At 39.6% G+C, this 23,493-nt stretch overlaps 1 protein-coding gene across 1 annotated transcript in view; it reads left to right on the top strand.

The window, feature by feature from the left end:
• The first annotated feature begins 646 nt into the window (after positions 1-646).
• Positions 647-23,493, top strand: part of LOC140242893 (transient receptor potential cation channel subfamily A member 1-like) — a 57,989-nt gene continuing 35,142 nt past the window's right edge. The window contains exons 1-4 of the mRNA XM_072322640.1: positions 647-835; positions 15,471-15,642; positions 19,512-19,591; positions 20,849-21,031. Coding sequence (XP_072178741.1) covers positions 647-835; positions 15,471-15,642; positions 19,512-19,591; positions 20,849-21,031 — 624 coding nt within the window. The remainder of the gene's footprint in view (positions 836-15,470; positions 15,643-19,511; positions 19,592-20,848; positions 21,032-23,493) is intronic.

The raw sequence follows: 23,493 nt of genomic DNA, 5'->3' as shown, positions 1-23,493 counted from the left end.
ATACATCTCAATATCGGCATAGTGACTGTCAATATAGAATGCATTCAATTTTTACTGTATACGAGACATACCTGTGCATGTTATGCATTTTGTGTTACAACAAAGTATTGTCCATTTTTTTAGAAATATCAAACTAAACTGAAAAATGAGACTGAAACTGAAACTGAAAGTTAAACTTAAAATGAAACTGAAATATTCTGTACGGCTGCTACAGGATCTGCAAGGCGATACGAAATTAAAACCAGGATTTTGCCATAAAGTCACTGATTTAGAAAACAACAACAAATGAAAAGCAAAAAAAAAATATTTCAGGTAGACTGAATAGGGTAAACATGTTCAAAATATCCCTCTTTGCCTTTTTTTTGTTTTTTTGTGGTGCAATGCATGTCGAAAACCCGACGTAGGAAGCATGTCACGGTTGAATTCGCTCGACTATAGTTCACAGCACGATGCGTGATTACACAGAAATATATTGTATCAAATCCTGTTTACAAGGAAAGCAAACGCGGCTTGATTATACCACTAGACACCTGTGTTCCCGTTGCATTTAGGACCTGTACTGCCAAGGGTGAAAGAGTGCTAATACCCTGTATGTATACTTTGCTTCTCGACGCCTTCCGGTATCGGTTAAGATCGAGATTGCGCCATGGCTGCTCGGGAGCAGCCTCTGGGAGCAGAGGATAACTGGAACGAAAGCTGGTTGCACAGTGGTCTTTCCAACATCGACCAGTCTGTGTGGCTTGCTGGTTTAGAAGGAGACAGTACACCAGGTCAGGCGAGATCATCATCACCAAATAAGAAAAAGAAGGAGAAAGCACGAAAATCAATTGTTCAGGTATATCCTTGTAGAGCGCAATGAATAGATCTTCGCCACATCTTATACTTTTTTAATGATTACATGCCTTTTTTTTTCGTGTAGATTTTCATGGCGAAACTCGAAATATCTGTTCATACAAAATTTGGTGCGAGTTTCTTGCCATTATTCTGATTTTTGAAGTCGGATCAAATACTTCACAGACTATGGTACATGTACATTGTTCCTGTATTATTTTTGAAGTTTCGTATAGTCACCTTTGACCTTGGGTAGCGAATTTGTTTTGTATCCCCAGAACTGGGTATTAAATGATGAAAGGAGGTTTTAGACCAGGCACGGAGCGGATACTTGAGGTTGCCCTGCTCTCCTCTCCCCTCCCCTTCACCTCCCCGACTTCACTTCTGTTTCCATTAGTATCGTTGTCACTGTCCTCACCGAAAAGGTCTCGACATCAAACAAGTTAAAATAATCAATTAACGTCGCTGTCAGACGTTTTGATGATTCACCTGCAGAGAAGAGCAACGCATCGGTAGAATGATTGTGCTCTGCAGAGAACATCTGGAACAAATTTGCTAGTTTCAGGTTGCCAGAGACAGCTGTATGTATCGCGGCGCAGAAGTCAGAAGTACATCAATTAGTTTCGACCCGATATCTGTTAATTGTGGGAATAGTTCTAAAATAGAAGATGAGAATAAAACTTGTTTCAAATTTCAAGAGACCATTACGTGAATCACGTATGATTGATTTGTTTCTTGTAGCAGTTTTGCTCTTGTTGAAATGTTAAAGGGATGGTATAGTTTTTGTTGAGATGGGGCTTCAGGGAGATAACGAGAAAATATAAGTTTTCCCGGCCAATTTTGCTCTTTTTTTTTCAGTCTAATTCCTAATTCGTGCATTCAATTTAGCACAATTTAACCTATATAGATGGCATGTTCGGTATTTCGATTTTGCAATCTTTTCATGCAAATTCATTTTGGAACATTCACTTTACCTTTAACATCATTCAAATCAGCACTTTTTTCAGTTCAAATTCGTGAGACAAGCACCATTTCGCAAATCGTTCATTCAATAAATTTAGCATGATATAGACCTATAGTCACATGATCACGTATATGCTGCGCTCTATTCATTCTTGGGCATCCAATTTCGCAGTTACTGCAGTCAATTTAGCAGACACGTTAATGCTTTTATTCCTTTTTTCATTTTCATTCAACATAGGTATTGTTTGCAAGCACCTTAACAATTCATATTTAGTATTCATTCTCTAATCTGATTTCACCTTTGCAACAGTACTTTCAAAAATATTTATAATGTTCGATAGCAATATTTTATTCACAAATTCATCAATCTTTATAATATATAGTTTGTTTCGACATTATTGGGAGAAGGCGGTTCCAACCTAATACATCGCGATTATTTCTTTCATCTGCATGTTTCATTATTTTCATTTGGTGGGTGCTATGATGCGTTAATCATCATTAAGAATAAAGTTCTTGGATCAGATCTAACCATCAATTTGTCAAGGTTATTACCCTCAAAGGCTTCTATGATTCTTTCCCTGTCTTCTTGAGAGATATATGCCTGTATCTAACTCGTAATACCATGACTGCATAATAAAGTGAAGTGAATCTATGGTACTGGTGCACGTATAGTTCTGATGACATGTATAAAAGAAGAGGGGCATTATACAGAACAACAAACTTGAATTATCTAGGGCCAAAGATACCTTTGCTATATATTTAACAGTGTGTGGATGAAACAAAAATTCACATTTAGATACGTATAAATCACGGTTCTCACCTATTCGAAATAGAAATAACATTAAGCAAATTTGAATCAACATGTTTGGAATTTGACTGTCCATACGCGAAACTGAATGACTGAAAAACCATTTTCCGCCAGTGCTGGCGAATTTGAATGACTGAAGAGCACGTGCCAATTTGAATGCCCGTTTTACGAATTCGAAAGGCACTTGTGCGAATTCATTGATCAAAAATAAATGCTAAATTGAATGAACAAATTGCAATTTTTAATGACAAAATGTGCAGTGACGAGGATTTTTGCTAAATTGAATGAACCTTTTATAAATGGACTGACAAAAGTGCGAAATTGGCCGGGAAAACCTATAGTTACGAAATACAAAAGAGCATGTATAATTCTAAGAGGTATTTAAATTTAATGTGATGAAAATTCGTTTTGAAATGGCTGAGTTATCTAAAAGAAAGCGATCGTAATAAACTATAGTGCCACCCACCTATACTAGAATCCCTTTGTTTTACTTTGTTTTAGGATATCTCAGCCGTTTCAAGACAGATTTTCATAATAAACTTTGAATACCTCTTAGAATATGCTCTTTAACATTTCATAAGTGTTTTCATAGTATCTCGCAAAATATTAAAAGCTCAAACCTCATCTGAATCAATACTATACCATCCCCTTAAGTTTAAGCTATTGATACACAAAATGTACGGGGAACTTTGCTATAAACTGAAAATGGCTTTAGTAAAAGTTGTGACGTGTATAGGGCCCACAGGTTTAGGCGGGGAATGATGTGAAGAATTGCAAAGGTAAAGTAAAGAGTTACTTTACTTATATTTACCTATACAGGTATTGGAAGCTATCTACTGGTCTTCACATCAGCCTTTCGTTGATTTATTTTCATTTACACTGTATCGATAGTTAAAGGGGATGGCTAGTGTTACGACCAAAATCACTCTGAGAATGATCGCACAAAAGAAACAATCAACTAATGTTCAGGCGGTTTATTAACAGTGATATTGTGGGTACAGACTCGTAATCGGTTTTCACATCAGTACAATAATGATCAATAAAACAACTAGACTTGGAATTTGTCAAGACTGACAAATTAGGTGATCCGATCTTTTTGGAAATCAATGATTTGAATCCTGCTCCCAAAAGGCATGACCATACAGTTTTCACCTGAGATTAGGGACATTGGTCGTGTTATGTTTGGATTCTCATTTAGAAAAGGGAGTCAGACCTGCCATCTTTGGTACCGAATTCCGTATACACTAACGAATATACAGAATGAAGTATATTTGACCTTTGACCCCACTTTGGACACCGAAGATGGCCTCTGAGCAAAAAGTGGTTATTTTGTGAAATGATTCTTGTAACATGGTCTTTGCGTGTGCAAAATATGGGAAAGATAGGACATGTACTTACCAAGATACAGGATGAAACATTTATGACCTTTGACCCTAATTTACATACCCAAGATGGTGTCTGATTAAGTAGTTGTTATTTTGTGAAATAATGTACGTGACATGAACTAAACATGTGCAAAATATGAAGGTGATAGGGGCTGTTTTTCTTGAGTTATTGCAAAGAAAGTTGCAGAGAGAAAGAAATATCTCTGTACATCGAAGATGAGCTTTAATTTCAACCAAGTTTCTTGACGTGATGTCGACGTCGTATGAAAAAAATGAGGGTACACAACGTTAGCCGAAAGTCTCAGCTACAACATATTAAAATCTAGGAGAAAGTCACCGAAGCATAAGTGAGCTACTGTTCGATAAAGACAATCATGTCAATTGTCACATCTAGAAAAATTTCCTCCCATAGAGATAACACGTCATAACGAAGATAGAGAAAAAAGTACATATGACCTTTGACCCCACTTTGCACAGACAAGATGGCTTCTGAGCAAAAAGTGGTTATTTTGTGAAATGATTCTTGTAACATGGTCTTTGCGTGTGCAAAATATGGGAAAGATAAGACATGTATTTACAAAGATACAGGATGAAAAATATATGACCTTTGACCCTAATTTACATATCCAAGATGGCGTCTGATGAAGTATTTGTCATTTTATGAAATAATGTACGTGACATAAACTAAACATGTGCAAAATATGGGGATGATAGGGGCTGTTTTCCTTGAGTTATTGCAAAGAAAAATGCAGAAAGAAAGAAATATCTCAATACATCGAAGATAAGTTTGATTTCAACCAAGTTTTTTGACGTGATCTCGGCGTCGTATGAAAAAATGGTGAAACAGTGACGATAGCCTAAAGTCTCATCTACGACATATTAAAATCTGGGAGAAAGTCACTGAAGAGTAAGTGAGCTAGTACTCGATAAAGACCGTCATGTCAATTTTCATTTCCAGAAAAATTCCCTCCCATAGAGATAACACGTAAACTGGTTAAATTTGACAAGGTTACATTATATCCATTTTCACGAGGTGATGATATCATCCGATTAAAACTTTGGTTGAACAAAACTTAAAGAGTATTAAATTGGCTACAACATACTAAAATCTGGAAGAAATTCACCGAAGGGTAAGTGAGCTAGTCGTCGATAAAGACAATCAGGTCAATTTTCACATCTAGAAAAATTCCCTCCCATAGAGATAACACGTCATAACGAAGATACAGGAAGAAGTACATATGACCTTTGACCCCACTTTGCACAGACAAGATGGCCTCTGAGCCAAAAATGGTTATTTTGTCAAATGATCCTTGTAACATGGTCTTTACGTGTGCAAAATATGGGAAAGATAGGACATGTATTCACCAAGATATAGGATAAAACATTTATGACCTTTGACCCTAATTTACATACCCAAGATGGTGTCTGATTAAGTAGTTGTTATTTTGTGAAATAATGTACGTGACATGAACTAAACATGTGCAAAATATGGTGGTGATAGGGTATGTTTTTCTTGAGTTATTGCAAACAAAGTTGCAGAAAGGAAGAAATATTTCAATACATCGAAGATAAGCTTTAATTTCAACCAAGTTTTTGGACGTGATGCCGACTCCGTATGAAAAAAACAAAGGAGCACTTACGATAGCCCAAAGTCTCAGCTACAACATATTAAAATATGGGAGAAATTCACCGAAGCATAAGTGAGCTAGTGCTCGATAAAGATAGTCATGTCAGTTTTCATTTCCAGAAAAACTGCACTCCCATAGAGATAACACGTAAACTGGTCAAATTTGACAATGTTACTTTTAATCCCTTTTTACGAGGTGATGCCGTCATCCAATCAAAATGTTGTTATTATGTGACTAAAAGACCATTAAATAAGCTACAACATATTGAAATTTGGACGAAAATTAACAGAAGAATAAGTGAGATACGCTTGAGTGAACTTAAAATTTGATGACGTCATTTTGAAAATTTACTTTTTTTACTTTATTAAGAAATTTGATATCTTTTCATCATTTTTCCAGCATCGCCAACCCATGAAATGACATGTACAACTCATCAGCTTTCAGAATATGTAAAGAAAATGTGGGGTCACCGTCCATCCTGACGAGTAAAATCGGATTCAAAATTGGCGGTTTTTTTGCATTGTTGCCCTGTATATCGCCATTGACGCGCGCACGGAATTTCAACTTTGACGGGCCCGTGTGACGTCATATTGAGTCGGATTGACTTGAAACTTGTTAGAAATATGCCTTAACATTTCAGGCATCCGATAAATGTGAAAAAACGGGAAATTTCTATTGCGTATGAGCTGTGCGTGCGTATATGTGCGCGCGCGTACGCGTCCGTCCAATTTTTTTAATTTTCCAAAAAATGCTCCAATTGGTCTGAAACGTGTGCAAAAAAAATTTGAGCTCGATTTGAGCATACAAATATTTCAACGCGCGCGTACGCGCGCGTCTTAAGCGTAAATATGAATTTTGATTATATGAGTAGAATGCGCTTGACTTGAAATATATGTGACGTAAATTTCATTGAAAATTTTCATTCCACTAAAGAGATATGATTGAGAATGTGTTTTCATATAATGACGTCATAGTGACGTCACGGTCGACTGATCACTTTGATTTTAGTTTGATTGCCGTCTTTGGGAGATGATACATGTATGGTATAATTTTGACATTGATAGGAAGAGCACTTTCTGAGCTAACCTGTCCACAACTTTTGAGGAGAAAGAAGAAGAAGAAGAAGAAGAAAGAATCCGTACAGATACAGAAGGTGATCCGAGAGGATACTCGGATCACCTAATTATAAATCGGTAATGGAATCACTTACATGCATTACAGCTAAGTCTTAAATCACAGTCCTTGAAGTGTCCAGATGCGATGTTCGATGCACAGATGAATGATCCCTGATGCACTAATGAATGATTCTGCCGACGTAAATCCAGAGGCCCAGGTTACGATAGTCCACGGTATAGGTCCGGGGTAAAATCCACGATACTATGTCCACGGTATATAATGTTCACGGCGAAATGTGCAGAATCCAACGTTATAACGACCACGTCCAGTCGAGGCGTTGAATGATGATTCACTTTATATTGTCCAGCTAGGAATCCAGCCCGTCACAGCTTTGCCGTTGACATTAAAATATGGAGTCTGTCTCCAACGTAGGCAAATTAATTCTCTGCAGGCAAAATGTCTCCCAGGCTTATCTCCACAAACATAACAGGTCAGCAGGTAACACAGGACTGACTATAACAAGTCGCTTCAGAGCCAGAAGTGACGTAACTCTCAGAGCAGAGGTGTTGGATACTCTGCCTACCTCAGAATTTCTCCGGCTTATATACTATCCATTCACCCCTTTCTAGTACATTCTATAATTTTCTCCAACCTGGGGCTACACACTTGAATATTCTAGCAAGTCCAAGTTCCAGGAATCCTGGATGACTCACTGCCTAACTATGTGCATAACATCATTGCCAAAATTAACTACCAATCACATTGGGCTACAGGGACAGTGCCTTACTCAGCCAAATATTTAAGCACTTCCTAGAATATTCTGGAATGGGTTAAATCATTCTAGATTGAGTGAGCTATAATGTATTTCCTGTCACATGCATGTACTGTAGCTACATTGTATAACACCTAGAAAATTCTCCACTGATCTGGTCAGCCTGTATGTACTCTATCTATATCATATAGAATGTTCTCCATTAATCTGGTCACCCCGTGTACATACACATTAAAACAGCCATGCATACAGCCTTGATACATGTACATAACTACTTGTGTGTACATTTGTGTCACTAGTAACTGATCAGTGGGAATCAGTGGGAATGCTGGGTAACGATTGTTCAAATTCTTGTGAGATTCATTTAAGAATACATTATATATCTATATGTTGTGTGAAAATCATTTGCTTCAGAACGGTCCGATATTCAAGTAATGTGCAGTTTTATGCCCCGTCACTGTACACAGGCATGTTAGCCTGGGACCACTAAACTGCACATTACTTGAATATGAGACCATTCTGAAGCAAATGATTTTCACACAACATATAGATACATAATGTATTCTTAAATGAATCCCACAAGGATTGGAATAGTCATCCCCCAGCATTCCCACTGATTCCCACTGATCAGTTACTAGCCATCCCTTTTAAGTTATCTAACCTTCCCTTTTATGACGTAATTATTATGATGTATACCTCTTTCTGTCTCTCTAATTTTCTATCTATCTCCATCCTGTCACGTTTCAAGCTTTCTTGTTTTTTTTTTTCTATTCCATTACTATGTCTGTATCTCTATATCTCTAATCTGTCCTGTCATCTACATCTATCGGGCTATTTACCTTTTCCCCTGTACCCATGTAGTTTTATTTTAGTCTGCACTTTTTTCAAACCTTTTTTTTTGTTTCTCTATATTATATCAGTCCTTTCATGGTTGGTGTCCACACGCTAATTTTCTTATTCATATTCTATAGAATATTCTATACATCGCAGATATATCTGCGATGCAAGTATTATGCAATATAAAGTTTCAATACTGTTTATTATTATGAATTAGACCTACATTTCATTGTGTTTCGAGGTGAAGGTCATATGGAGGTAATATGACAATGCCTTATATCCGGACCCCATATTGTGAAGCTCGGTCACCCATCCATAACCAGGATTTTAAAAAAGTGGCCTCAATGAAATTCAAAATGCGCGTCCACGCGGAAAATGGTGGAAAATGCCTGCACGTCCGCCTGGAACCGTTCATGTGTGCATGATATTCATTTGCACGCAACATCGGAGAGGACTACGGTAACACTATTCTTGATATCATTTGTATGTATTGCTGCACAAAGTTCATTCGCTTAAAGAGAAGTGAAACTCAAATTAATGTACAATGTGTATTGCTTGAATGCAGAAATACTGGTAGAATAGATTAAACAAGTGTTCCCTAGCTACCTCACAAGCCTTTGAAAGCCTTTCACGAAACTTTGACACATAGTCAAGTAGGTGGACCTCATCATCCTCAGTCATGAATTTCTCTTTGATGAGCTTCAATGGGCCCCTAACTTCATGACCGTACACCAACTCAAATGGGCTGAAACCCGTCGACTCATTTGGGGAGTCCCTCGTTGCGAACAGCGGGAAAGGGATGCCCTTATCCCAATCCTCGGGATACTCCTCACAAAATGCCCTAATCATTGTCTTTAGGATCTGGTGGTAGCGCTCCAACGCACCTTGGGATTGGGAATGATAAGCTGACGACTTCAGCTGCTTCATACCCAAACGATACATCACCTCTTGAAATATGCCTGACATGAAATGTGACCCTTGGTCAGACTACACTTCCTTGGGCAACCCATACCTAGTGAAAAACTGCACTAGAGCATATACAACAGTCTTGGCAGTGATATTTCGCAATGGGATAGCCTCTGGAAACCGTGTAGACATATCCATGATTGTCAAGAGGTACTTATGACCCGACCTAGTCCTAGGCAAAGGTCTAACACAATCAACTAGAACCCGACTGAATGGTTCTTCAAACGCAGGTATCGGAATCAATGGCGCCGGCTTCACTGAATGCTGTGGTTTACCAGCCACCTGACATGTGTGACAAGTCTTGCAAAACTCAGCCACATCCACATTCAACCCTGGCCAATAAAAATGCCTCATGATCCGATCCTTTGTCTTTCTGACGCCTAAATGGTCGCCAACAGGTAACTCGTGAGCAATCCTCAAGATCTCACCACGGTAACAGGGAGGGACAACAACTTGACGGACCACCGTCCAATCCTCATTAGCTGGCCTATGGGGAGGTATCCACTTCCTCATCAAAATGCCATCTTTGACATAATAGCACTCAGGGACCTTCTCAGCCTCAGCCTCAGAACACGCCGTCTGAGACAAGCCCTTTAACTCAAAGTATGCCTGCTGTGCTTCAACCAAGGAAGACTTGCTAAACAGCCCATCACTGTTAGCCTCGGAGCCTAATACAGCAACCCCATCATTCAAATCCTTGAAAAAGGTTTCTGCCAACCAAACACCGGAATTCTCCTCCGCATCAACAGAATCCGCATCATCTTGAACAGCTCTACGAGCCTGAGACCTAGTCACAACACAATCTGGGAAAATCCCAGGAAACTCCTCCTGCAACTGCTCAGTTTCAGCAACCACCATTGGTTTATGCGAAACAACTGGAGACGCAACCACCTTGTCCCCAGCCAAGTCATTCCCCAACAGGAAATCAATCCCTGCCATGGGCAACTCACGAACAACTCCAACAGTCACAGGACCAGAAACTAGGTCACACTTCAAATCCGCTCTATACAGTGGAACTGACATATAACTGCCATCAACAGTCTGAATCAAGACTTTTGCATTCACTGCACTATCTGGTGGAAAAGTCATACCACCATCCACCATCAATGATTGAGAGGCCCCCGTATCCCGCAGGATGACTACTGGCTTACCTGCCTCACCAGAAGTACATGGGGTCACCTCACCATCAAACAAAAAGCTACGATAGCTCTCATCCACCTGCTTAGTCCTATATCTTTGAACTTGGGAGATCGACTTTCAATGGCCTGTGTTTCACTGAACGGGACAATGTTTTCGGGTAGGACACTTTTTGACATTGTTACGACCACAATCACTCTGAGAATGATCGCACAAAAGAAACAATCAACTAATGTTCAGGCGGTTTATTAACAGTGATATTGTGGGTACAGACTCGTAATCGGTTTTCACTTCAGTACAATAATGATCAATAGAAACAATTACAAATTGGTCATGGAATCACTTACATGCATCCAAATCTTAAAGAACAAAGTCCCTACAGTTCCCTGGTAGTGTCCAGATACGATGTTCGATGCACAGATGAATGATCCGCGACGCACCGATGAATGATTCCTCCGACGTAAATCCAGAGGCGCTGGTTGTAATAATCCACGGTATAAATCCGGGGTAAAGTCCACGAAATATGTCCACGGCGAAACGTGCAGAATCCAAATGTTATGACGACCACATCCCGTTGATGCGTTGAATGATGATTCACTTTATAATGTCCAGCAAGGAATCCAGCCCGTCACAGCTTTGCCGTAATAATGTCCGTTGACATAAAAATATGGAGTCTATCTCCAATGTAGGCAAATTAATTCTCTGCAGGCAAAATGTCTCCCAGGCCTTATCTCCACAAACACAGTTTGTATAGCAGGTCAGCAGGTAACACAGGACTGACTATAACAAGTCGCTTCAGAGCCAGAAGTGACGTAACTCTCAGAGCAGAGGTGTTAGGTACTCTGCCTACCTCAGAATTTCTCCGGCTTATAAACTATCCATTCACCCCTTTCTTGAACATTCTGTAATTTTCTCCAACCTGAGGCCACATACCTGAACATACTAGCAAGTCCAGGTTCCAGGAATCCTGGATGACTCACTGCCTAACTATGTGCATAACATCATTGCCAAAATTAACTACCAATCACATTGGGCTACAGGGACAGTGCCTCACTCAGCCAAATATTTAAGCACTTCCTAGAATTTTCTGGAATGGGTTAAATCATTCTAGATTGAGTGAGCTATAATGTATTTCCTGTCACATGCATACATATACTTTAGCTACATTGTATACCACGTAGAAAATTCTCCACTGATCTGGTCAGCCTGTATAGAATGTTCTCCATTAATCTGGTCACCCCGTGTACATACACATTAAAACAACCATGCATACAGCCTTGATACATGTACATAACTACTTGTGTGTACATTTGTGACAACATGACAAATCCCATGTCCTTCTTTGTTTTGTTTTGCAACTTCCAACATTGTGACTTTACATGCCCTGTCTTGTTACAGTGAAAACATTTGATGACATTTGCACTTGTACTTGACCCTTTGTCAGATTGAGGCTTTGGTGCCGATGAAGCTTCAGAACTCGTGCCTTTTTCAGAGCCAGCATTCTTTGGATTGCTCGACAGAATTTTGTCTCTCTTGTTTCCAGAGAAATTCCTGAAAGGTGGTCTGTTGTCATTTCTGTGGGTCAGCTCATACTCATCAGCCATCAAGGCTGCTTTATGCAAACTTGTCACTTTGTGATCATCCAAATGCGACCTCACACTGAAAGCAACACTCTTTTTGAATTCTTCCTAGAGAACAACCTCACGTAGGTTATCAAAGTCCTGATCCACTTTCAGGGATCTGTACCACCTATCAAACACCATTTCTTTTTCACGAGCAAACTCAACGTGTCTGGCCTGGTTTGCGGTACGAATTTCTGAATTTGTGTCTGTATGCCTCTGGCACCAACTCATAAGCATTCAACACTGCCTTCTTGACTGTAGCATAGTCACGTGATTGCTCTTCAGAGAGAGATGAGTACACATCAGCTGCTTTGCCGACAAAAACACTTTGAAGGAGCATGGGCCAAAATTCCTGTGGCCATTTCAAACTGTTAGCCACCTTCTCAAATGACACAAAATATGCATCAACTCTATTTTCTTCAAATTTTGGCACCAATCGAATGTTCCTGGCCAAATCAAATTCAGAGGGAGCCCTTTCACGATTTCCAACAGTCTGTGCATGAGCCAGTTCCATCTCACGCAATTTCAATTGTTGCTCCACTTCAAGTTTCTTCATTTCCATTTCTCTTTCTTTTTCCCTTTCTTTCATTTCCATTTCTCTTTGTTTTTCTCTTTCCTTCATTTCCATTCTCTAGCCCTTTGCTCTCTTTCTATTCCTAATCTCATCTTCTCTTTCTCCAGTTCTAATTCCCTTGCTCTTTCTCTCTCCTTCATTTCCAATTTAGCAAGCTCAAGTCGTGTTTGATCTGAAATTTGAGCTTGATCTGAAGTGTCAATTTCTTCTTTGAGATCCATGTGACCAGCTACCAAGTCAAGAATCTCTGCCTTTCTTACACCTTGTGGAACATCAACATTTAAATGCTGTGCAATAGCAGTCAAATCACATTTGCGTAACCTTTGTCCTCTGTCCTCTGAACAAATGCCTGAACATCCATGGTACTGATTGACATTGTCACAATGTATTACACACAATATACAATTGCACAATCAACTCACTGGTATTTTGTCTGTACCAATATTCTGGATTCCGGAACGTTCCAAATTCTAAGGTTTGGCTTTAAATTCACTTCCCGGACACAAGCCCCCAATTTTGTTACGACCAAAATCACTCTGAGAATGATCGCACAAAAGAAACAATCAACTAATGTTCAGGCGGTTTATTAACAGTGATATTGTGGGTACAGACTCGTAATCGATTTTCACATCAGTACAATAATGATCAATAAAACAATTATAAATCGGTAATGGAATCACTTACATGCATTACAGCTAAGTCTTAAATCACAGTCCTTGAAGTGTCCAGATGCGATGTTCGATGCACAGATGAATGATCCTTGATGCACTAATGAATGATTCCTCCGACGTAAATCCAGAGGCGCAGGTTACGATAGTCCACGGTATAGATCCGGGGTAAAATCCACGATATATGTCCACGGTATAATGTTCACAGCGAAATGTGCAGAATCCAACGTTATAACGACCACGTGTCGTCCAGTCGAGGCGTTGCATCACTTTATACATTGCCCAGCTAGGAATCCAGCCCGTCACAGCTTTGCCGTAGCAATGTCCGTTGACTGTAGCTACATTGTATACCACCTAGAAAATTCTCCACTGATCTGGTCAGCCTGTATGTACTCTATCTATATCATATAGAATGTTCTCCATTAATCTGGTCACCCCGTGTACATACACATTAAAACAGCCATGCATACAGCCTTGATACATGTACATAACTACTTGTGTGTACATTTGTGTCACTAGTAACTGATCAGTGGGAATCAGTGGGAATGCTGGGTAACGATTGTTCAAATTCTTGTGAGATTCATTTAAGAATACATTATATATCTATATGTTGTGTGAAAATCATTTGCTTCAGAACGGTCCGATATTCAAGTAATGTGCAGTTTTATGCCCCGTCACTGTACACAGGCATGTTAGCCTGGGACCATTAAACTGCACATTACTTGAATATGAGACCATTCTGAAGCAAATGATTTTCACACAACATATAGATATATAATGTATTCTTAAATGAATCCCACAAGGATTGGAACAGTCATCCCCCAGCATTCCCACTGATTCCCACTGATCAGTTACTAGCCATCCCTTTTAATTTATCTAACCTTCCCTTTTATGACGTAATTATTATGATGTATACCTCTTTCTGTCTCTCTAATTGTCTATCTATCTCCATCCTGTCACGTTTCAAGCTTTCTTGTTTTTTTTTTCTATTCCATTACTATGTCTGTATCTCTATATCTCTAATCTGTCCTGTCATCTACATCTATCGGGCTATTTACCTTTTCCCCTGTACCCATGTAGTTTTATTTTAGTCTGCACTTTTTTCAAACCTTTTTTTTTTTGTTTCTCTATATTATATCAGTCCTTTCATGGTTGGTGTCCACACGCTAATTTTCTTATTCATATTCTATAGAATATTCTATACATCGCAGATATATCTGCGATGCAAGTATTATGCAATATAAAGTTTCAATACTGTTTATTATTATGAATTAGACCTACATTTCATTGTGTTTCGAGGTGAAGGTCATATGGAGGTAATATGACAATGCCTTATATCCGGACCCCATATTGTGAAGCTCGGTCACCCATCCATAACCAGGATTTTAAAAAAGTGGCCTCAATGAAATTCAAAATGCGCGTCCACGCGGAAAATGGTGGAAAATGCCTGCACGTCCGCCTGTAAACGTGCATGTGTGCATGATATTCATTTGCACGCAACATCGGAGAGGACTACGGTAACACTATTCTTGATATCATTTGTATGTATTGCTGCACAAAGTTCATTCGCTTAAAGAGAAGTGAAACTCAAATTAATGTACAATGTGTATTGCTTGAATGCAGAAATACTGGTAGAATAGATTAGAAACTTGGATGATCCGTTAAACAAAGTTATAAATTCTTGTAGTTTCAATGTTATCGCTAGATGAAAAATGCTCTAAAATTTCATGACGTCATCGCAGGGTAATGATCGATAGAAAAATTTTAAGAGAATTCCACATTTTTATTTTAATTTTAATGAAAGGTAGGACCCAGCCATTCCCTGGCTGCATTTACTCGACGGAAAGTATCCCCCCCCCCAAACAAAAAAGAAATACAATCGTATTTCCGCATTTATAACTTAATCAAACAATCTAAAGTTATTTCAGAATATAACTCTCGGGATGAAAATGTTGCTTTTTACCTATATACATCTTGCAGAAAACTTCATTTAATTTGGTTCAGTCATCACGGGGATTGATGCTGATCTTTGTATAAGGCAATTTATGGATCCGGGTAAGTGGGTAGTGTGTATAGGGTTTGATTCTTGCACTCTTGGAATTCTTTCAAGCAACTCTGGTGTAACTCTCCGAATAAATGCCACCATCATTGCCCTGTTCACAGCTCGCCAGTGCTGGACAACTGGTCAAACTCAAGGCCCTACTGGATGAACTCGACAACGATGACGTCAACAGAGAGATCAATGAACACGACGGGGAAAACTACGGCGCCCTCCATTATGCAGCCGAGAGTGATAACGTGGAGATGGTCAGGCTTCTGGTCAACCGGGGAGCAGGTATAACTATATGTCCCATTTTCCTGCGCAATTCAGGTTTATTCCAAGTCCACATTGCGTTTAATGTTAAGAACATGAGGAAGATAAGTCGAAAAACAAAAACACCACGAACAAGAAGAAGTCCAAGAACCAAAGCTGTGTAGTTTGGTGCTGTATCCTTTTGTTGCTATCAATATCATTTAGTATACAGTAACATATTATACTATTTTCTTCACATTGAGACATTGCTTTTTTTCAATTTCGGTCAAAGAATAATAAAGAGCCTCGTAAAGCCCCTGTGGCGTGGGGGAACATTTCATATCAGTCCGACTGAATTCGCTGTCCACTATAGGGGCATTCGAAAATCACGTATATCGCTCGTCAGTCATGTGTCAGCGAATATGTGCCTCAGGTTCATCGGTAAGGGCCGACTCTAGTCGGGATCCTTCGACTGTGTGTCTACTAACATTGAAATCAGTGATAAAGCTATACACAACTCACTCCGAGGATTCTCGAATATATCCGAGGTATAGGGTCAGCCTTCCCACTCCATGGTGTCCCCACCCTAATGCAGGGGAGGACCCAGGAATTCTGTAAAGGGGGGGGGGGGGGGCGCAACTAATATTTCTGGTGCCACTTCCTGGTTTCATTTAATTTTTTTCTTTTTATCTCTTTTGTTTTTAACGAAAAATAAGGGGGGGGGGTGTGCGCCGGTTGCGCCCCTCTCTGGATCCGCCATTGCTAACGAGTCTTTTATTGTATTGCTCATTTAACATTGATTCTTAGTTTTTATTATATTTACAACTATTTTACCCGTCTTCAATGAATAATAACCAGTTCCATCTAATCTTTGTCAATGTATGTATTGATGGTGAACCAACTGAAGATTTCCATAGGATTGCAACAGAGTTCCATATTATGTTCGGCAATGTTAGCAAATTATATTGTAGTAATAATGACAAGACTGATAATTATCAGTTTTAAAACTCATCAATGACAAAGGTGTTTGAATTATGTCAACCGTGCACGATCTTCCTTTTCCTGTGATAAAATAAGTGCATATTTTGTTCAAGGAGAATTACAGAAGCTAGTCTGTACAAAATCTGTTCGGTTGTGTGAACTTCATCTTATAAAACTTTTGAAAATAAGCGCTCATTGATAGCCTCACCCTTAACGCATATTTTTAATCAATCGTTAGAAATGGGATTGTTCCCCCGTTCATTTCAGCTTGCTAAAGTTATATCTGTTATAAGTTTGAGATACACGCAGTTATTGTTCTATCTCACTATTATCCACTGTAGCAAGAAAAAAAAAATCGAAAAAGCGGTCCACTTGCAACTCCTTTGTTACTTGGATGAAGGCGAGCTGTTGACGGAACGCCATTCGGGTTTTAGACCCATTCACTCAACCATAACGTGTTTAACAGAGATTGGTGATTCTTTGTCTGATAGCCTTGACAAAGGGCAATGTGGTTTGGGCAGTCTTTTTAGACTTAAAAAATGCCTTCGATGCCATACCCCATGACCTGCTTTTGCTGAGCTTTTTACTTCGTCATCGACAAAACTGAACTAAAGTGGTTTAAATCTTATGTGACATCAGGGAGAGAGCAATGCGTTTCTTTGTTGTTGTTGTTGTTGTTTTTGTTGTTGTTGTTGTTGTTGTTGTTGTTCATTTTCCATCTGTGAAGATGGCTGGATAGCCCATATTCAGCTACACTAAGCTGGTCTTCCATGGGGTCCAGTTGGATGTGGGGTGGGACCACTTAACCGGGTTAGACACCCTGCTCTTTGCGATGAATGAATGAAGCGGGATCTTTTACGTGCATGAGCTGTGACTCTCTCATACACGGGACCTCCATTTTATGTCCTATCCGAGGCAAGAGATCCGAATTCTTCCCCTTTCAAGCAGAAGTCCAACATGATTCAATACAAAGGCCGTGGCTCTTTTGTATGTTCATCAATGATGTTCGTAACTTAAACTTTAGTCCTTGGACTAAAGTATCTCTTTATGCAGACGACATGACCATATTTCACCCAGGACGCGATATGCTTACAAAGTACAGGAACAACTCCAAGCAGACACTCTACTCATCAGTAAATGGGTTTTTAGATAATGGTGTGATTGTTAATTTAGAAAAATACGAAAGTCATGTTATTCAGACCTCGTCGAGGAAAACAGAGACATTATTTTCATTTCTTTTTAATGAATGGCAGGCCTTTAGAAACTGTCACGAGACTCAAACACGATGGGGTAATCTTTGAACAAACTCTTGACTGGTCTCCCCATGTCGGTGAAGTAGTCATGAAAATTTCTCGTTCTATTGTGTGTATACGAAGAATCAAATCGTGTTTGACACGTAAAATCATGAATCAGTTGTATTTTTCTTTCATACTTCCATACACATATTGATTACTGTAATTTCGCTGTATGGGGGTCACTGACAAACACAAATTTAAACAGATTGTAACGTGTCAAAATAAGTATGCTCGTGTGGTATTGAATGGGGGTTATCAGATGTCAGCGCAAACTCTTGCTCATGCATTCAAATGGCAGTAAATTGAGCAAAGAATTCAATACTATTAACCTGTGTCCTGGTGTATAAATTGTTACACAATTTACCCAACCGTATGTATACATAGTCAAACTTGTGACCAAACGCCCTACTACTTGTGCCACTCGATATGTTCTTTCTTGTCAATTACATATACCCAAACCTACAACTGAATATAAGAAATGCTCCCTCTCATCATAATTATGCTGCAAGCAAATCATTTAATGAGTTGCCAAATTTTTATTCAGACAGCCTCCTCATTGCAAAAATTTAAGAACAGTGTACGCCAACATCAATCTCTCATTTGATAATATTAGTATATGAACCCTTTGCACTAGCTATGCATTATTCAGGTATCTATTTTCTCCGCTCGTTTAAATATGTTCTTATGTGTTTTATGCTCTAACGAACCGATTGTTCTTTAGCTGTACCAAATCTATGTTCGTTTTGTTCTTGTTTTTTATTGTGTGCATATGTAATGTAATGTATATCAACGCAGGGCTCCCTTGTAAAGCAGACCTTTGTGGCACTGAATTGGACTATCCTGCTTAATAAACAAATGAAGTAATAAACATAAAGATAATAATAAACGTTTAGGTTAAGAGGTGCCAATTTTGCAATCACAACTTAAGCTGGTAACATTTGCAGTCCCAAGATTCAATTCAATGGGTGAAAAAAAGAGAAAATATCTCCCCATCATGCTCAAGCTGATTCACATAAATAGAGGAATATCAAACAAAGCCAATTGCAGACGTTTCATTAGAGATTCGCATAAAGCAAAAATAGTTACATGGCAGAATGTTAATGTTTTACATCTACTTGTTTTCACGATCAGTAATCACTATCGTCATCAGCCACCGCCCTTTATGAAAATTAGGTGAAGTAATGATACTCACACGTCACAGGTTTTCCAGTAAGACGTTATATTTCGTGTAATTTGGTGGCTGAAAAGATGGATCATCGTGAGACAGTAACGTTCTCTTCTTATAAATTATGCACTGACTCCAACAGTATCCACTCTGTGAAACGACATTTCCCCCTCCGACAATTGCTCAAGGCTTATTTTCTCCAAGGACTATAGGATTAGCGTATAAGGGTTGGGATAGGGATTTAGGTTTAGTTATGATGTTCTTAGGTTTAGTCATTGTGTGAAGATTTTGATTAAGGTAACGGTATGTTTGTCGACAGAATAATGTTAGACTTAGCGTGCAGATATGTCACAGGAGCAATTATTGTCGCAGAAGCAAATGTCATTGAATCTAATATTCTTGTCCCTATGTTCACCCTGTTTGATCGTCAATTTAAACGCTTCCTATTATAATGATCTGGTGATGCGAAGATGCAAATGACATTGGCAAAGCTTCTAGAAGACCTCTTCACTTCGCCGCAGCAGCCTGGAAGGGAAGAGATCAGACCGAGGTAATTTTGATGCAGGGATTCATAAGACCGACCACATTGTTTTCATTTTGCTTTGTTTGTTTGTTTGTTTTTAATTAGAAAAATGAAACAAACAAACAAAAAAAAAAACCCCGAAAAAGAAACGGAAAAGAAAAGGAAAAAATAAGAATAAAAGGAGAAATGAAAACGAATAATAAAAGAAAAGAAGTCCCTTCCTCACTCACCCTCCCCCCCAAAAAAAAGCAGAAAAAAAGAAACGAAGAAATGGATGTAAACGAAAAGAGACGCGAAAAGAAAGAGAAACGGAAAAGAAACGCAAGAAACGAAGGATTTCGTTTTTTGAGGGGTTGGGTGAGGGGACTTTCTTGCTTTTCTTGCCCTATATATACCACGGCACCGACGTGAGCGCCACTGTCGCGCAGTAGTCGTGAACTGCTCGTGAACTGCTCGTGAACTCGTCGTGAACTGCTTGTGCCATGCGCAAATTGTTCGTGAAGTGTGTGAACTAGTCGTGAACTGTTCGTGCCATCAATGCGTGAGTACACGTGACCGTGTCAGTGGGAAGGAACGGCCACGCTGCGATCCGTACCAATTCGTGATAATGTTGTGAACTATTCGTGAACTCGACGTGACCTGTTCGTGAACCATTCGTGGTAGTTCGTGACAGTCGTGGCATGGCGCGCACTGGCGCGCACTGGCACGCACTGGCACGCATCCTCCCGTATCGACCTGACGAGTTCACGACGAGTTAACGAATAGTTTGCGCACAGTTCACAACCCGGTCGCGAAATTTTGTCGTGACCAAAATTTTGCACATTTCAAAATTCTCGTCCCGACATGGCACGCAGTCACAAAGAAAGGTCGGCAAGAAGGAATTACATACAATGGAATTAAAAAATGAAAATAAAATTATATCATCTATTATGACAGTAAAACAGCCCGTAGAAGTTGTGTATGTTCATCGAATTTCAAATTCAAAGTGCGAAGTTATGTTCCTATAAATGAAATTGAAACTGGCATTTGGCACGAATTTGAAAATCTATCCAGCTGGCGCGAAATTGAATGCCAACTTTGAGTCATAAGTTAAATTAATTTATCTCTAAATTGAATAAAACAAAATCTAAAAGGAATGACATGAAATGAAATTGAACAATCAATGAATTAAGATGAACCATGAGAATAGAACAGTGACCAACATGACCAAAATCGCTTGAATTTGAACGGCTTTTCATCACTATACTTTCATCGTAATACAAGTGAAATTGTTCCTCCTCACAGTCCGGAGAGGGGGATAGGCTGCCGAAAACTCCTGGCGATAACGTGATAAGTATCCTCCTGAACGGTGGTGCAAAGGTCAATGCCGAAGACAAAAAAGGGCGCACCCCACTTCATATAGCCGCTTTCCATGGAAACGTCGAAACGGCAAGTCGTCTGCTGGAGAGTGAAGATATAGATATTGAGGTATGTATATCTAGGTCTAACCCAGTCCTCCGCTGCAACATAGTAGCCATCGAAATGGGATGCCAAGTACAAATTCAAAAAGGAATATAGGTCATTTGCATGATCAATGATATGGCATGTTGATTGTGTAAATGCTATTTTGACCAGCACAACTGCATCAACATCAACCTCTCACAATATCTCTGTCTCCCCTAGACATAATCAACTGTTTAATTAGTCTATTGTTACTTTAGCTTTCTCCTCAGCAATGACACGCACCACTCATGACGAGAAGTTGATTCTGCATTTATTATAAATTCTGCTACGACGATTTAGAAGACAATTGGTTTAACCAGTCCTCTGACACGTCCATCATCTCGACTAAAGCTCCAAAGAATTAAAGGAAAATGCTTCCCGATTTTCATAATTTACATCACGTAGTGCATGAATCGACAGCTCTATTAGAGAGTTATGGAATTTATTGTGGACTTCTTACTAGCAGAGAAACCTATACTCTTCAAAAATACAAAAACGAACAAATTGCTTTGACTGAGGATGGTGACGCAGGACTCTCACAATTTTATCTCAGAAAATGTAGCAGTGCAATATCATTACAATTCAATTCATGTATTTTCAATACCATTTGCTTAAAGGACAAGTTCACCTTCATTAACGTAAGGATTACGAGAATGCAGCAATATTAGTAGAACACATATCACTGAAAGTTTGAGGAAAATTGGACAATTGATGCAAAAGTTATGAATTTTTAAAACTTTTGTGTTGGAACCGCTTGATGAGGAGACTACTAAGCCTCGTGATGTCATATGAGTACAACAGTATAAAGAAAATGTAAAGAAAATTCAACATATTTTCACTTTTTTTTTTTCGCATAACAAAAGAGCACTTGACTTGCCTCTTTCTAAAGGCAATGGGAATAATATTACCCATAACATAAATTATATCAGTAACGAGTCAAGAGAATGTATACTTTTTTCAAAAGATGAAATTTTGTGAAATTCTCTTTATATTTTCCTTATATTGTTGTACGCATGTGGCATCATACACTGCAGTAGTCTTCTCATCCAGCGGTGACTGCACAAAAACTTCAAAAATTCATAACTTTTGAACGGATTGTCCGATTTTCCTCAAACTTTCAATGATGTATCCTACTAATATTGCTACATTCTCTCAATCCTTATGTTAATGAAGGTGAACTTGTCCTTTAAGGCCGTGTCACACCATTCCGGGCAAGCTACGTGGGCTTGTGGCGAGGAGGTAGTTTCCAGCACGTAGAAGATTTTCAGCGGGCGAACAAGAATGTTTGCAATTTTCATTCATGCCTTGTCATACCGTACGGGGAACTTCTGCGGCTTGACTTGCGTGGAAACAAATTTACTCCCCGGAGCTCTCCGCAGTTAGTCCGCACCTGACAGTATCTAGCGCGTAGTTGCCCGGAGGTGCTCACGCAAGTCCGATTCAACCGCAGCCAAGTTTTGAGCATGACCAAAACTTTTTCCGGGTGAGTCGCGGGAATGCCCGTAGAGGTCCACGCAGAACGCCAGTAGGAGACCCTTAACGGCAGTACTTCCCAGGCAATTCCCACGCAGGTACTTCGCAGTCCCGTATGCATCCAAGATAATGAAATTCTGTGAGATTTCAGCCATTCCATTAGAGGAATTCCTTCACCGAGTTGTCAGCCCCCACGCGACTGGTACAAAGGTCACACAGTATACTCGCAAGTATAACGCGTCCAGCAAGTAAGACACATGCGCTGACTCGCACAAATCCTCTTCCGCCCTCAGGAATGTCCGGTATGCTAGAAAATCCCTTCACGTAACAAGCCCGAGTAGCTTGCCCGGAAAGGTGTGACAGGGCCTAAACACGGTTGCGGGTAAAAAAAAATATGCGTGCGCACCTCCGGGCGACTATATTTGAGATACATGCTAGGTACTGTCATGTGCGGGATTATCTACGGGGACCTCCGGGTAGTTAAAATTGTTCTTTACAAGTCGCACGCAAGGCTGGTGTGACACGGCCTTTAAGAAGTTCACATTATATATGCAGAATTTATGCGTGCATTCTTATTTTAGTTATTTTAGTCAGGGCCCTCTTGCATAAAAGTTATGATCAAACGCAAGTCAAGAAGGCTTGTGCCGAAAGGGTGGGTTGGGTGGTGGCGCGTCGCGTTAATGGGAACACCACCCTTCGTCCAGAGCCCCCCCCCCCCCCCGGTTTTGCCGAAAGGGTGCGTTGGGAGCGTTGGGTCGCGTCGCGTTGACTGGAACCCCACCCTTCGTCCAAAGCCCCTCATGTAATATTAAAAGACGAGTTTTTAATTTATATTTAACCTTCAAACAACCATTTCAAAGAGGCTATCGTCCGGATCGGTTTACACTCTATTACCACTTTGGTCTACAGCCAGTTGGGCTAATAGACTGTTTAATATCAGTTGGTCTAATAACCAGTTGGTCTAGTCATCATTT

The sequence above is a fragment of the Diadema setosum genome, chromosome 19, assembly GCF_964275005.1.
Source record: "Diadema setosum chromosome 19, eeDiaSeto1, whole genome shotgun sequence".
NCBI classification, from domain to species: Eukaryota; Metazoa; Echinodermata; class Echinoidea; order Diadematoida; family Diadematidae; genus Diadema; species Diadema setosum.
The sequence above is the reverse complement of the archived record's forward strand: the minus strand, read 5'-3'. Positions and strand labels throughout refer to the sequence as shown.